Source organism: Lipophrys pholis (genome assembly GCF_963383615.2).
Source record: "Lipophrys pholis genome assembly, chromosome: 1".
Taxonomy (NCBI): Eukaryota; Metazoa; Chordata; class Actinopteri; order Blenniiformes; family Blenniidae; genus Lipophrys; species Lipophrys pholis.
The window spans coordinates 13,997,182-14,014,176 of NC_137635.1; the positions used below are offsets into that span (position 1 = coordinate 13,997,182).

The window sequence follows — 16,995 nt, forward strand, 5'->3', positions numbered from 1 at the left end:
CCTACATAATGTCTGAACAGCGTTGTATTGTGTTGCTCGGTTGCAATTCTCTGCTGAGTCAAACAGTTGCTGCTCAGCATTGCAGCAATTGGTTGCATCTTCTTAACTGGATGGAAATGAGGCGATGTGCCGCGTGAAAGGCCGTGTCGCGGCACTCTGGTGCATGATTCCGTCCGAATCGACGGTGTTATGTTAAAGAGTTGGCGCTGTGGGTAAAACCAAAGCGCCACAGGATTGAATTTGCAGGTTATGGAGGTGACAGGGGCTAATAATACGCTACATTATTCAGATCCATAATCAGCGCTCCGTTTTCTGCACCACCGACAGCGTGTCAGAGAGGTGGTGAAGCGCCAACACGCCGTGATGCCCCGCATGTTCTTTAATTATATTCCCTGTGTATCGATTAATCTGACGGCTCCTTCACGTATGTACGGGCGGCTTCAATTAACGCCTCGTTCGTCCCGACACATATGAAGAGCTTTATGAGGCACAGGCGGGTCCTAATGGAGGTGAGCGTGACACGCTCAAACGGCTTCTTTCAATGATTGAGAAATTAATAGGGTGAGGAGTTTAATGAAGGTTTACATGTGCAGACGCAGCGAGGTGGAGCTGTTCCCAGGGGGGCGCCGACGGGAGGCGAAGCCACTGCCGCTTCGGCTCCATGTTCTCCCTGCTCAGCGAGGGTGGAGGCCACAAACCCAGCTCAGCGGCACCAACAACATCAAAGTATGTGGATCACAATGTGAAATTAATCCGAAACCAAAATAAAATGAATCCAAAATAACCAAAGAATCTTTAAAGGTCCCATAATATCACGTTTTTCAACAAGGAGAAGAGCTTTCCGGTGTTTCAGATTAAGAGGTTCTCATGTTAACTGGTGACTCTTTAGCGTAACTTGTTGCTGCTAATAAGAGACGTTAGAAACCTGACAGAAATTTGTAGCTGTCCTGACGAACGCCATTCACCAGCATTTACAATCAAGTTTCAAAGAGTCGTACTCTTCGTGAGTCTTTTTTCAATACACACTGTTACTAGCCGCAACGGTGGCCACTAATGAAAGCTGGTCATCATTTAACAGGGAAACCAGTTAGTCCGAAACACCGCTACCTATGTGCTAATGTTTATGGTGGATTTATCGCTCTGACTTCTAGAAACGTCGTTAGCAACGACACCAGGTTGAAGCAGAATCTAACCCAGAGGGAAAGGCTCCTAAGGAGAATATGTTACTCAGTTTGGTCGTATGTGTTGTCACAGTTACAACCAAGTGGCTAATGCTAGCTCCCGCTCACTGTAAAGGTAACCTATGGTTTTTCATATTATCCTGAAATTATTCAGTATATCAGTAATCTTTGGAAGTTTTTATCTACCAGTGGGAGGGTCAAAGTAAGTGTCCGCTACCAGGAGCCGTGGTTATTTCCCCACATGATGTCATGAAGGGGAAATCGCGGAATTGCCTGTTTGAGCAAACGTTCACTAAATGAGGGAGATGAAAGACTTCCTTCACTTCTGGAGCCACATACACCTGCGGTGGGGACACGTATTACTGTTAGGAAAGCATTAGAAATATGGGCCCTTTAATACAACTAGCAGGTTAATAACCAGTTAAATCTGAAGTGGACCCAGCCTGGAAGTGCTTCATCACTGCTGAACTCACCCTCTTGATGTCTTTGCCGAAGGTCTCGCTGAAGCTGGATCCCAGGATCTCGAACTGGACGTGAGAGTTGGAGCCGCCGTCCTTGAAGTCCATCGTACCCGTCAGACCTGTGATGTTTCCCTGAGGGGGCAGCAGGAAGGAGAGCAGGGGTGGAAATCACTGGAGACCAACTCACAGGGTGAAATGTTCACCCGCATCTCACTTTTGATCTCAATACCACACAAACACAACCAGCCAATAATAGCGGCCGGTACTTTCCAGGCCTGCTCTCGATTCGAAACATTTTTTTCTTTTTAAAGTTTATATCAAATTTCTTACACAGTGTAAGAAAGACTTTGAATAGTTCCTTTTTTAGGTCACATCTTCTTTTACAGAACATTTTGTTCCAACTTACTTTGCAGGAAAATAGGAGAAAATGGAAAAGTGGAAGTTAAATATATATTTATGAGGGGTTTTTTTTTTTCTACCTCCGCGTCTAAAAGGCAAATGAGCAATACAAATGAACATTCATGAGTTTTTTTCAGCACTAATGTGAATAAGTCACTTCCATTATCTGTTAGATCAGGTTCATCACCTTCGTCTTTCCCTGGAGCCGCCAAATTAACTCACAGTTGAAAATGTCGTTTTTGTGTTTGAGAAAAGTTTTGCATTTACAAAGCAACGTTTTGAAAACAATGAAACAGCAAATCATTGGGTTTAATTTGGTTCCAAAACCATTTTAAGGCGGTTTAGAAAAACACAACTTGTCTTAAAGGAATTTTAAATGAGTTGTAATATAGTCTGAAAACTACAGCAGAATGAGTCGCTCATGAGCTTTAAAAGGTCAAAACTAGAAATTTATATAAAGAGTGAAATAAGTAGACCATAAGTCGTTGGAAATTAATCCTTATCTAAGATATCTGTAAAAAACTGTTCATGGATCTCTCTTACAAATGTTCTAAAAGTTGAAAAAAAACTGAATGAGTTTTGTTCATAACAGTTTGAAATCCAGACTCAAATGAGTTTTACACTAAAGGAGGCAGACGGTCCCAATTTAAACAGGAATCTGTTTAAAACGCGTCTGAAACCAAAATCAAAACGCTGCACAATTTAGGCCAAACCAGCTTGAAACAGATCAATAATAAATAACAATAATAGCATCGAATTGGTCAAAAATGTGTGTACAAGTATAGCGTGAAATCAAATCTATGACGAGTGAAATAGGCGGATTCGGTGTTATTAAGAAAAGTTCTGTTTAGAACAAAAGACAGTTCAATAGTTTTAATACGATATATATTCGACACCATAACATGACACGATGTCTTATGACATGAAACTCAAAAATGTTTTTCTCCCATGTGAATGCAGGAAAAGTGTCCATATCACCCCTTTATCGGGTATTGTGTGAGTGAAAAATACAGTGTTTTGCATTAAGTCGATAAAAATGCGAAGAGATTTTATCTGTTATGTTTATTATCTTTCCAACAGTGGACGATAAAGAGTTAAAATGCTCTGACTTTTTTTCTGAACATTAAAGTCTGGAAACTGTTTTCAAGGTTGATGAAAGTCGAAAACAAGAAAGAAAGTTTCTTAAACCGATTTTCGTGCTTGATTTGACCAATATTTCACATTTCACAGTAACAACAGTTAATAGATTTGTATATAAAGAGCAGGACCGATGCGCTGCGGCGTCATTATGCTTTTGAAATTCCGTCTGTAATTCAGCCGCGATCGATGAAAGCCTGTGTGTTTTAGACTTTTGGCTGCAGTGATGCTGATAATAAGGTCTCAGATGTGGTTAAATGAGGAGCAGATGGCCCGTTTGGAGATTGATGACACGTCACATCAAATATCTTCAGAGAAGCTGAAAGGCCGACCATAAAATGCCATTTGAGGACTTCCATCAGTCGCCGCCGGATGTAAAGCAAGACTAAAGACCTGTGTCAGGGCGGCCCGGAGCGCGAAATGTTCCTCCGTCAGCTGCAAAGGTCGCCCACAGCCACGACGGCTTCATCAAGGTGGCGGTGGGACGGCGTGACAGAGCTCCGTCCTCTCCCAGACGGTTTCCGTCTCATCGGCGGCGTCTGGAGGGAAAACCCGGCAGGTCAAGGAGGGAGCGGCGCTAACGAGGGTCTTCTGCCGCCGCGTGAGGACGAGGAGAGATGGAAAGCTGATGGATGTCCATCTGATGAGCGGCGGAGACGATCCCGGGCTGTTTTATGGTCCCACAGGTGTCCAGAGTTTCACACCAAGGCGAAATGTCAGAAACTTTCAAGGAGATTCAGTGAGACGTCCGTCGTCACGGGAACCATTCGCCTCCTCAGTTTCGGACCCGGAGGACGGGAGAAAAGTACTTTATCCAGATTACTTTGATGCCGTCTGATCAACAGTGGACTATAAGTCACTGATGAGTTTAAATCTCTTAATAATAAGTCTACATTTTGCCTCAAAGGTTTCATTAAAATGAGCTTTATGTTTAGGTTGTAGTCATTTGTGGTAGCAATTGCTTGGAAAATACGACATTTTCATCACATGTACTTTGCGCCACAAAAGAGACAAACTTTAAAGTTTAAATTTAAAGGTTCGTATGAAACTATTTTTATCAGTCCAGCCCACCCAAGATGAAATGAGGGTGTTTGTGGCCCCTGGATTAAAATGTGTTGGACAACCCTGGTTTACACACACTTGGTTTGTTCTTCAATAACAATAAATCATTCTTTTAATCTATTTGAGGTTAATTGGCCACCAAATCACCAACTAGCCTCAACTATCCTTCCAACTATGGAAGAAAGCCAGAGTAACTAATCTATGCAGAGGGTGAAGGTACAACCTCTAGATTCAAACAGGGTTCCGTCTCACTGTGAGGCAAACGGTCTGATGCTCCGTTTCTGTTTTCTGATCTACAACTGATCGTTTTTAGTTTCAATCCCGCCGTGCAGCAGCCAGACATGGTCGTAATGGAGCTTGTTCTGTGGTACTGGAGCAGCTTTCTGCTGTCACACAGTGACATCTAGTGGTTCAACATGGTATGCACCAGCGTATTTTGATAGATAAGTCACATGAGCAGCCAAACGAGTGTGACTTATAGTCCAGGTGATACAGCAAATAACTGATTCAGGAACGTTTCCATTATCTCCAGATGATAAACGGCGAGCGATGAGCTCTGATTGGACAGACAGAAGTTTCTTTGAATCCTGATTGGTCGGTCCCACTAAATATGGCATTTTTGTACTGCTACTATCGTACTCCAGAGCTGCGTTGTTGTACTTTCAGAAGTGAAGTTCTTCACGTTCTTGATGTTCTCACCTCATGTCGATGAGGTTGGACCGGTTCGGCGGTGTGATGTTTTATTGAAGGTCTCTCTCTCTCTCTCTCTCTCTCTCTCTCTCTCTCTCTCTCTCTCTCTCTCTCTCTCTCTCTCTCTCTCTCTCTCTCTCTCTCCTGGTGTTTACGTCCAGCAGGAGCTCTAATGAACTCCCCGCCCGTCGCCCCCGACGCGCGTCAAAGAGACACACTGATGTTTTTTAATGAGCGCTCATCAGCATGGCCCAGACGATGAGGGTCAGAGTCGGAGGGGCCGCATCACATTCCGCTCGATGTTCGATTCATCCGCCGTTGACAAAGGCGGCTGCGCCCGAGTCGCCGGGGTTCCGATCCGATTCACGTTCCCCTCAACAAAGGTTCCACAAAAACCGTCCAGTCACATTTGAATCAACACGTCCGAGTTTTCAATCAGAGCTTCACTCACTGAGAGAACTTTCTCTCAGTCCGCTTCGGAGCAGATCTTTATATTTCAGGCTTCTGAGGTATAGAGCAACGAAGACGTGACGCGAGAAAACTAAATTTCACTTTTCATACAAATCAATGAAACCAAGGGGAAAAGAACTTTTTGAAAATATAAATACATAACATGTATGTGAATGGATACACAACTGGGAAGCCTTCAATGAGGAGGTCATTTTCTTGAATCATTTTTCTGTTCGTATTTCTTTTTATTTCTTCTTTGATTATGTTTTTTCCATTTTACTCTATTTTTTTTTTATTAACTATTTGTTAGAATATCTGACGGTTTTCCTTATTTATTTAGTTTATCTATTCATTTATATATATAGTTTTTCCTCTGCTGTTTGATTATTTACCTTCCTTTTTATTCATTCCTTTTTCTTTAAAGTTTCTTAATTTGATTTTTGTTGACGTTATTTTATTGATCAGTGTTTTCTTTGATTTTTTTTTAAAATGTATCTTTCATTACTTTTTATTCACCCACTACTCTAATTACCTGTGCATGCAAACGTTTTAATCTATCATTCAGAATGCTTTCACTTCAATCATTAATCACAAGTCATATTTGATGGGTTTTTTTCTGTACAATCAATAAAAGAAAAAAAAACCCCTCCATAAGCCCACTAATTGTTTTATAAATCTTCATAAGGACTCATTTCTGCGTCACACGGTGTCTGACAGCTTGAAGAACCCAGTTTGATTCCGTGCCCACGGACTCCCCTGGAGTTTACATGTTCTCCCTGAGTCTGTGTGGATTCTGTCCTGGTGTCCGTGTTGACGTCAAGGTTCAGCGCTGAGGTTTTAAGTTGGTTCGGTTTCCCCTCCTATGAACCTCCTCTCATACGTAGGTCCGGCAGAAATCACATCTAGTTTACGCCGGTTCTATTTTAGAAAAACTAAAAACAAAACATGCAAGAGGATTGGAACGACTGTTTGTATGAAAAGGATTTGAGGGAAACTCAGTCGTTTCTGTGCTTTTGCTTGTTTTTCCGTGCAGTGATCGAAGCCTTCGATAACGAGGCGACGCCATAGAGTCAGTCATATCGGGACGTCACGGCAAAATGATCTCACAGCAACAAGAAGGAAAGACGCTGATTTGTCACAACATCACAGTTATAAAGAAAAGAGATTGAGAAAAGAATGCAGGAATGTACAACACTAAGCTCAAAGTCCCGTGGAGCCAGCTGAGGGAATCGATACCAGCAGCGTCTTGGCCGGAGGTGAGTCTCACCTCCGTCTCACCTCCGCCTCATGCAGGTTCAAATCCCAGCGGGTCCCAGTTCCTACCTTCTGGATGGTCTCCAGCATGGACCAGCCTCCGTTCCAGGGCTTGGTGGACTTCCTGATGCAGTTGAGGCTGGCCATGCTGTGCCACTTCCTGTCCTCCAGCTTCCTGTAGAAGGCGTTGGCGAGCATCAGCACGCTGTCGTACAGGTAGAGGTTTGAAACCTGCGGGTGGATGAAGCAGAGTGTGAGGAGGCTTCATGGCAGTGGGCAGATCATTCCAGTCATCCTCAACACGGGCGCACCACAGGGAAGTGTACTCGGCCCCTTCAATTGCTTCTTCTGAACTGCTATATAGATTTTCAATGTTTAATGTGTTGTTGTTTGTTGTTTTTTTTTACTGCCAGCTAGAGCTGATAAATGTTTTCTCTTCTGTTGTTGTTTCCACAGTTGTTTTCTTTGGTATCTATTAGATCTGACGTGTTTGTTTTGACCAGAAAGATTCAAATCATGACGATCTGCAGGGAAAACACACTGCTGGTGTTTACTGTGAGAACTGCTGCCACACGCCCACACACACACACACACACACACACGCACACACACACACACACACACACACACACACACACACACACACACACACACACACACACACACACACACACACACGCATGCACGTGCACACACACACACACACACACACACACACACACACACACACACACACACACACACACACACACACACACACACACACACACGCATGCACGTGCACACACACACACACACACACACACACACACACACACACACACACACACACACACACACACACACACACACACACACACACACACACACACACACACACACACACACACACACACACAGCAGAGAGCAGAGACCAAATGCAGAGTGACAAATGAGCATCACTCTGTCCAGATGAGTCCTGCTGACTGTCATGAAGTCTGTGCAACACGCCGCCCGGGGCCACGACACACACACACACACACACACACACACACACACACACACACACACACACACACACACACACACACACACACACACACACACACACACACACACACACACACACTGCTTTTTCATCCCTTTTTGTCATGAGGCGGCTGAATCCGAACGGAGCACATTTACATGACAGACACGAGAAGTGAAAGAAGACGGCAAAAGGAACTCGATTTTCTGATCTGCAGGATCCCGGCGCCTCCTAAAGGGACAATTTATCCCCTGAAAGGGACAAAACAGCCTCCGCAGCGCTGACGAGTCTTCAGCATCACTCCGGCTAACACCACACACACACACACACACAGAGGAACGGACCGCTTTCACAAAGTTTTAACGACACCGGCTTCAGTTCAGCTCGAACTAAAGCGGCTTCACATGGACGGGGAGCGGCAGAGTGATGGAGATGCAAGAAAACAACAACAAAATGTGGTGGGCCACAAGAGGAAGACGGGGGAGGGATTGATGTGAGGAAATACAAAGTGAAATGAGAAGGACAAGAGGAGCGACGGGGAGGAGAAAAAGTGACAAATGAGGGAAAGGAGGAGGACACAAAAAGAGACCAAATGGGAGAAAAATGTCCCATAAATGGCTGCTGTGGCTGTTTATAAGTTCCAAGGATAAAGACATAGAAACCTGTGTGAAAAACTAAACCTACCTATTTTTTTTTTCAGAAGCCAAATGAATTTAATAAATGTTGCTATTGACTTGTTTTTTTTTTGTAACCAAGTCGGTTTTACAAAATTTTGTGCAAAGTTACAACATAAAAACAAACAAAATGTCACGGTAATGTGTAAAATAGAGCTTAGAAAATTCATGGAATCCAAATTCTACAAGTTATTGTGCGACAATTAGTCAACCAGTAGCTGGAAGTGGTTCCTGTGATTCCATATAAACAATATTTATATGACCTGAAAATACAAAAGACGTGAGCACAGAACAAAAGAGACATGGTAGCGTGTGTGTTTGTGTGTGTGTGTGTGTGTGTGTGTGTGTGTGTGTGTGTGTGTGTGTGTGTGTGTGTGTGTGTGTGTGTGTGTGTGTGTGTGACCTGCCGTAAAGTCTCACATCTTGTGAGAAACTCCACCCGTCTTCATAAATGTCAGAACGAAACAGAAGAAACACGGAACATTTGTCAGTGTGAATTACAGTAATTGTTCTGTTTGCTGTCTTTAAATGTCAACCGTGGTGCGTGTGTGTGTGTGTGTGTGTGTGTGTGTGTGTGTGTGTGTGTGCGTGTGTGTGTATACTCTGTCAGATCCTTCTCCGGATATTAGATGTGGATTTCGTCGCCGCGCTGCTTGTAAAACAAGCTGAGTTTCGATTAAAACAGCCAAAACAAAAAGTAACGACAAAGATAAAAAAAAGATATAAAATAAAAAAAAGAAGGTGAGGACAGAAGAAAGCAGCAGCTGTCTGAAGACGCCACATCTGCAGTGAAGATAAGAGTCGCTCCGGGTCAAATGAAGCTCGCCGATTCATTAGAGCTGTGAAGACGACCAACTGGAACCGTTTCTAAATGGATCAATGACATTTTCTCGCCCTTTTTCAACAATGATGTTCCTGCGAGAAAGTCAACTTAACATACGTATCGTTTTTTTTTTTTCTTAGACAGATGTGAAAAGGGGAGGTCGTCTAATATTCGGGGTCTAAGGAAAAAGAGTATCTGCTCTTCTTAATGTCGCTTAAATGTCAACGAACATAATTTGATGCCGTTTGAATCCCATGAAAAAGTAAAAGTACCCCTGAAAACTGAAAGACAAGACAAGACAAGACAGTGAAGACCAAGACAATATAGATATAGATAGATATAATTTCAATATAGTTTCAGATTTGTGGTAAAGTAGTTTTTGGGTAAGTTTTAGCACAGTTCCAAGGTCGTTTTAAGATAGTTTTATAGTGGTTTCCTGGTAGTTCTACTGTAGTTTCTGAGTACTTTTATGGTGTTTTCAGGATTGGACTAGTACTAGGGTTTCTGAAGCAGGTTTGCTGTCTGGGAGCGATTTGTCATAATGTACCGTACTGCACAGTGGAAACAAGACTCAAGGTCAAAAGATGTTCGACAACAAGGGATTGATTGACAACCATGCATGACGTTGAATGACTGGCCCAGTGTTTGTCCTCTTAATAGTCTTGCATGTTGACAGGTTAGTTTTTGGGTCCCAGATATCCGGACACACTTTGTATCGTTCAGTCCAGGTATCTTTTCTCTTCTGCCCCCTGCTGGTTACTCTTACAGGGTTCATCGTCTCACTGGAGCATCCAGACAGAGGCGGAAACTTAGCGTGTCCCCGCTTAACACCTCGCTGATACCCGAGGCCTGGAATGTGATCCGACGGCAGCCTGGACCGGCTCTACTGTATGTGCTCCTCTCCTGTGTGGGCGGAAGCGCTCATGAATTTATGGATGCGGCGCGGCGGTTCGGTTGGCTCGGCTGTTTAGCATTCGACAAAAGGCGTGTGGCTCTGAGGGAAGACCGGGGGCGGTGCGGGGGGGGGGGGGGGGGGGGGGGGGGGGGGGGGGGTCCAAGACGAGGAGCACGGCTGTTCTGCATGTGTCTGGCTGAGCTGTCACAACAACACGGGACGCGTAAAACTCAGAGCGGTGAGAAATACTTGCAGCACTTTTGGCGACACGGTGATCGGTCGCCGCCGCCGCCGCCGCCGCCGAGGAGTTCAGCCGGGAAAAAAATGACGACGTTTAAAGAGTTTCTATTAGGATGAGGACGATGTGGTAATACGGCAGAAATATTCCCTTGAACAAGCTGCACAGTTTGTCACTGCAGCACCGACACACACACACACACACACACACACACACACACACACACACACACACACACACACACACACACACACACACACACGCTCGCTCGCTAAGTGCTCACATCCGCCTCTCATGGAAACATGACGCTCGTCATGTTGTCACGCTCTATCATCAAGGAAACGTGACTCCGCTCCACATGGAAAAATGCTAGAATTTACATTTTGATGTGCATTAACAGACGTGAAAATACCCTGAAATAGCAATTATGTACTTTATGTCCCTTGAACAAGGTATTTACTGATCTTCTTTCTTCACACGTCGTCCTTGACTAATAATTCTTAATGGTATAAATCTGCAACTTTTCTGACCAAAAGAGCCATTTCTGTTACTTTAGCACCAAATCAAATTCAAGTGGAGCTGTGAAACACGTTTAACCTTTAAAACCAGGCTAACACAGATATAAGTGTTTAGGTACACATACCAGAATTTGCATTTAGGGAGGTTCAATTGCAATTGAGGATGGGAAACATTTCATTACATATTCAGCTGTTTTTGGACCTGATTTTAGCGGTTTGTTTATTTATTTATTTATCTATTTATGTATGTATTTATGTTTACGCCAAAATATCAGTGTCAGGGAGTTGCAGTTTGCAGACCACTGGCATGAACCTACATGTGTTCTACATTGTTCAGTATTAGTGCTCTTTTATTTTCACTTCCTTGCTTTTAACACGTTTTTTTTGTTGTTGTTATTTTTCATTCACGTAAAACACATTTAATTGTCTCGCGTAAGACATGGGTTATACAAACAGCCTCCACTCGTCTCGAATTTAGTACCTCCTGTCATGAAATGACTCCTTTTCTCTTTCTCCCTCTAATTAATAATTTATACCCTCTAATTGCTTAATTTGTGGCTTTGAATTGCTAAATTGTAGCTTTAACTACTTGATTCATTCCCCCTTCCTGTTGGAGCTGCACTCTCATTATGGAGCACTTTAATGGAGGCAGGAAATATGCGAGTCTTTGGCTAGTCGATGCGAGTTCGCCGTTCCCCGTTGAAGGTCTTTTTGTCCTGTTGAATAGAGGAAGAGGAGGCGGAGGAGGGCCGATGAAGAGATTTGCAAGCGCAAATTATTGATTGGAGAGCAGAAATTATTCTGAATAAATGACTTATATCGAGCAGGGCGAAGGAGTTGCTCCCTGGGACGAGGTAATGGCTCCATCAGAAACGTTGCTCACCGATACAAAGTGGACCCGGTGAACTTTGCGGACAAAGTGCAGTTATATGCAACAAATATAACGTCTGTGTTTCATTGAAATAGTTAACACTCTTTGTACATTCCTATTTTAAATTTTTTTTTTAAACCATTGTCTGTGAACAATAATAACATCTTGCAGGTTAGTGTCTTGCTCAAGGACATTTCGACACGTGGACAGCCAGAAATTGGGAACCGAACCTGCGACCTTGCGACTGAAGGACAACCTACTGTACCAACTCAACCACAGACAGGCCCGTTGTGTTTGAACGCTTCTGAAAACCATAGTCGGTGAACACTTCTGAAGAATGTTGACTGGGAATGTTTCCTAAAGCCACCATAAGCAAACTGTTTAAAACACCATTGTCTACGAACATTTCTACATAACCAGCGTCAGGAATTGATCATCTGTATGAGCTTTTAATAGACCAGTGTCAGTGAACAGTAGTAATAGACCAGTGTTGGTGCGCACTAGTAATAGACCAGTGTCAGTGAACAGTTGTAAGAGATCAGTGTCAGTGAATAGTTGTAATAAACCAGTGTCAGTGAACAGTTGTACTGAACCAGTGTTGGTGAGCACTCGTAATATACCAGTGTCGGTGAACAGCTGTAATAAAACAGTGTTAGTGAAAAGTTGTACTAAACTAGCATCGATGAACAGTTGCACTAAACCAGTGTCAGTGAACAGCTGTAATAAATCAGTGTCGGTGAGCACTGCTGCGTTACCTCCAGGTTCTGCATGTATCCCTCCTGTGGGTCGCACAGCAGTGAGGAGATGCGGTGGTTCTGCCTCATGCAGCGGGTGCTGCTGTCCCTCCACAGTGGAAAGATCTGCCGGATCACCGTCATGCGCCCCAGTGCACTGTGGGTAAGCTCCAGGATCTCCGTGTCGCTGATTTCCTGCAGTGGAGGAAGAGGACGGTGAGTGACGGAGCCTCTGCAGCTGAAGGAAGGACAGTTTGACTTTTATCTGTGGCGTTAATTAAAAGCAACAAACAAACTTGGGTTTTTTTTTCCCTTCATATTGACTCAGAAACGACCGGATTCGTTCAGGCAGTGGCGAAGCCGCCTCACTCCTGCACGTGTTGAATTGCCTCCGTGCCGACAAACCCAATTACTTCCTGTGAGGTGTAATTATAGATAGCCTCAATCTAACTGTACGAGCGCAATAATAAAGACACATCTATGAATAACATTAGTTTGCCTTTGCTTTAAAAACAGCAAACATAATTAGGGAGCACGTCTTGAGTCAGCGACTCCGTGTCTCCCCGTCGCTCTGCGAGGAAACACGACTTTTCTCCGTTTGAGTTCACCCAATTAAAGAGGAGCCCGTAAACAAAGAGTCGCTCCGACTGGCGGCTCGTTTGAAAAGGCGTCGTGCCGTCAGGCGGCGGACGTCAGCGTCCGCGAGCAGCCACCTCCAGGTACTCTAATTACACCGCGTCCCAACTTTTCTGACCTGCCGGAGTGACTCGAGACGGCGCTGCAAATAGAGTCTGTCTAAATTGAAAAAGACTCCAAATCGTCCCGATACAGTAATACTAATAATACAAACATCAGATCTAAAGTTTTTATTCCAGAGGAAGACAAATTAAGGTCAAGTTTTCAAGTGACAACGGAAAACTTTTGTTCCGCTTCGGTGTTTATTTACACAACAATGCTGCTAAAAGCCATTGAGAACGCAACCTTTTGAAAATGGTTTCCGAGGTGGAACTTGTAGAAATTTCTGTGACTCTGTGAAAGTGGGAGAAAACACAATTTATCTCAACGGAAACGGGCAGAAACTCAACTTTTTGAAAACGAGTCCATTCTATCGCCTTGGAAACGGGGGGGAAACGCAACTTATCAAAAACGCTCCGACTTCGTCTCCGTAGAAGAGTGGCAAATGCAACTTTTTGTAAACGCCTTGATTCCAGCTCTGTGTAAACGGGGGAAAATGCAACTTTTTTTAAAATCACTTATCAGTGGAAATGAGGTTGAACGACATTTTTTGAAAACGCTCCGACTTCCTCTCTATAGAAACAAGGGCCAACACAACTTTTTGAAAATGGTATGAATGTCATGAACCCCAGTCCATATTCTCCCGGGACTGAGTAGTCTTATAGTTGACAGTCTGTCCATAAGAATGTCTGTGTTGTTATTGTTTATAACTTATTGTTCTCTGCTGCATGTGTGTGTGGTTTCATTACAAAATGAACCAACAGCGCCAACTGGTGGTCCAACATGCTCGCTTTCCAAATAAAGGAGGTGTTGTCCCTTTATTGTTGTTGTGTAAACGGCCGAAACTCTGGTGAATATAAGGCAACGTGTTCAATATCTCTGGGTTGAAGTGCATTAACTCTGCCTTTACTCAGCACCAATAAAGATCTTTGAAAGAGAAGCTTTCAGTGGGTATGAGGTGTGTTCAACGCAGCAACAGGTTTGATCGTAAACTGAAATGTGACCAAACAAGGTAAAAAAAACAAACAAAAAAAAACCACGAAGTGGATTTTGCTCCTTTGGTTCATTTAAAAGGCAGAGTGTAATTAGTCAAATGCTGACTTGGAAACAAAGCGCAGATTTTGAAGTGGATTAGAAGGCTGTTACTGAGCTGGGAGGTAAAAATGGAAATCTGGCACTGAAACACAAATCAGAGGGCTTTTATTTTTGGTATGTGAAACTCTCCCCTGTCTCCCCATGAACGATGCTGTTAACACTCGTCAGTTCAGTTAATTGGCCGGGACGACGCCAGGATATTGATAGTGGGAGAAAAGTGACCCCCCCCACCCCCCTCTCCCCCCCAACCAAACAAAAACACATGAAAGAGGAGCAATTACAGATTTCAGGGGATTTTCGTCAGCCAGCTTTTTTCTCTTTTGACCTTGTTTGAGTTTTACCCCACAAACAAGAAGTCGTTGCCAAAATAAAAGTTTGTAAGAGTTTGTTCTTTGTTTTGGTTTAATACTTACATTCTAAACATTTTTAAAATATGTTTCGGTGAACACACATAAACACTCTTGGATGACAATTTTGGGAAAAATGATTGTGAATATTTGTAAAAAAAAAAATCATCATCTGAGATCCTCTTGAAAACCACTCAATTAAAATCATTGGATGCCAATAACTCTATAATTAATCTCAAATTTAAAATAAACCACTGTCTGTGGACACACCTGAAAAACCCTGTATGCCAATGTTTCTACTAACCTTGTCTGTGAACATTTGTAAAAACAGTACAAAAGCATCAAATGTGGAAAAACCATTGTCTGTGAACACTTCTTTTGAGAACCAGTGTCTGCAAACATGACCAAATCCTGTCAACTGCGAAACGGTTTTAAAACCTTTGATAAAACCATTGCATGTGAATTCTTTATAAAACCATCGTCTTTGAACGCCAACAAAAACCATCACCTGTCAACACGTCAGAAAACTATCGCCTGTAAATACTTTGTAAACCACTGTCTGTGAACAGTTACAACGGCCATCCCCCGGGAACCCTTCAGAAAACCATCGCATGCGAACTTTATAAGACCACTGAATGTGAACACCTTAGAAAACCGTTGCCTGTGAACACTTAATAAACTTTTCAAACCACTGTCTGTGAACACCGCCACAGTGGAGCGGTAGAGCGAGAACAGCTTGGTCCCGTGTGTTTCTCTGGCTGCTTCTCTTCGCCGAGTGGAATCAGCTCCGCCGCTGTAAATGTGCTGGCCGCTCTCCGACCTGACGTACCAGGAAAGCTTCGTGGAGAAGTGACCTCACCGAATTCTACCGCTCCCCTCTGATCTCACCGCTGCGTATAAACAACAGGGACTCTTATTTCTCCCCGTGAGTTGATACTTCAGAAGTCCAGCTGGCACAAGAAAAAAAAAAAAAAAAAAAGAAGAAAAAATTGACTTACAATGACATTTTTCTATTTTTCTCGGCTGCCAACATCTCTGCTCTGCCAGGGGCTCGTTTCCAGAAAAAAAATTAGTCTGGTAACAACAAAACGGAGAATTTGGGGCTAACAGTGCAGCTGCTGGCATCCGGTTGTTCCCCCGAACAATGAGATTGTTCTCTTGGACGGGTTTTATATCAAGAGGCTCTTCAATCAGCCAATCAGCCGCCAACAGTATCTGTTTCTGGCGCTTCAAACCACCAGGCAACGTCCACACCAGGCAAAACAATCTTTTTTGCCTCCCGTCGTTCTTAAAAAGTTTCCCATCCACACGGCACCTGTGCAAGGAAATACGCGCGTCAACGTGACACCATGAAAACGACTCAAAACAATGTAGTACATATGCCAGGCCTACAGGTGGCGCTGTACTGCTTCCACGGAGCATGTGAAAACGGAGAAGAAGACATCCCCAGCAGGAATGGTGGGATGGTGATGCGAGGACGTTCACTGACACCGAGTTCAAACAACAAAAGTCTTCTCTTCCTACTTGAGACCAGTTTTAGGTTTTGAACTGGTTTCACGCTGGCTTTCAATTTGTCATAGACAAATTTCAGAGTCTTTGACGAAGGTTTTCGACGACTTATAAACTTGGTCATAGGCTACTACGTTCACTCTGCAGGGAAGAGCCTGCTCACGTGTGAATCACATCCGATCCGTTTCGTGACAATGTGAATGTTGGATTTCCTACTGTTGCGCACAAAAAAATGGAAGAAGGGGACTTTGATTTTAAATTTACTTTGATGATGGGAAGGTCTCAGAGTCGGCGTTGGACTGGTCCTGTGCTGCTTTTACGATAGACTTTGAGGCCAGTTTCACGCCAGGCGCGAGACAGTGAAGTCCCGTTGAGGTGAGTTGAAGAAGTGTGGAGTCTTACCTCATTGACGAAAACCCAGTGGCTGTCTTTGGAGGCCAGGTTCGTTTCCACCGCCTGCAGACACAACAACACAAAACGGAGAAAGACGAGGTTAGTAACCGGAACCTGTGTTTAGTTTGAAGTGAAAATAAAATGCAGGTAAACTATCAGACTAGTCAGACCCCCCCCCCCCCCCCCCCCCCCCCCCACCCAAAAAAAAAAAGAATATTGAAACACAAACCAGGCTATTTTACCAGAGGCAGCTTCTGAGGCCCCGCCCCCTTTCCCCAACAACCAATAATTGGAAAACACAGCGTGGAGTGTCTCAGGAGGGAAAGCAGAGATTGGCTGAAGGCAGCTTGATAGACAGGCTGCTGGTTGAGATCGTTACCACGTTGTGGCAAAGTTATCCGTTAACGTGTCGTCAGGACGACGGACAAAGACGAACCATCTGCTGTGTGAAGTCCTCGTTGATCCCCTCAGAGGGTAAAAACACAATCAGAGAGAAAATACCAGAAAAGGCAGCGTCTGTTTG

The 16,995-nt window shown here is 43.8% G+C and overlaps 1 protein-coding gene across 1 annotated transcript in view; it reads right to left on the reverse strand.

Moving 5' to 3' along the window:
- grid1b (glutamate receptor, ionotropic, delta 1b) overlaps positions 1–16,995 on the reverse strand; it is a gene marked incomplete at its 3' end in the record, with an annotated part of 396,484 nt that overhangs the window by 40,472 nt on the left and 339,017 nt on the right. The window contains exons 5-8 of the mRNA XM_080480861.1: positions 16,482–16,535; positions 12,415–12,588; positions 6,704–6,865; positions 1,655–1,774 (exon numbers count right to left, since the gene is read on the reverse strand). Coding sequence (XP_080336987.1) covers positions 1,655–1,774; positions 6,704–6,865; positions 12,415–12,588; positions 16,482–16,535 — 510 coding nt within the window. The remainder of the gene's footprint in view (positions 1–1,654; positions 1,775–6,703; positions 6,866–12,414; positions 12,589–16,481; positions 16,536–16,995) is intronic.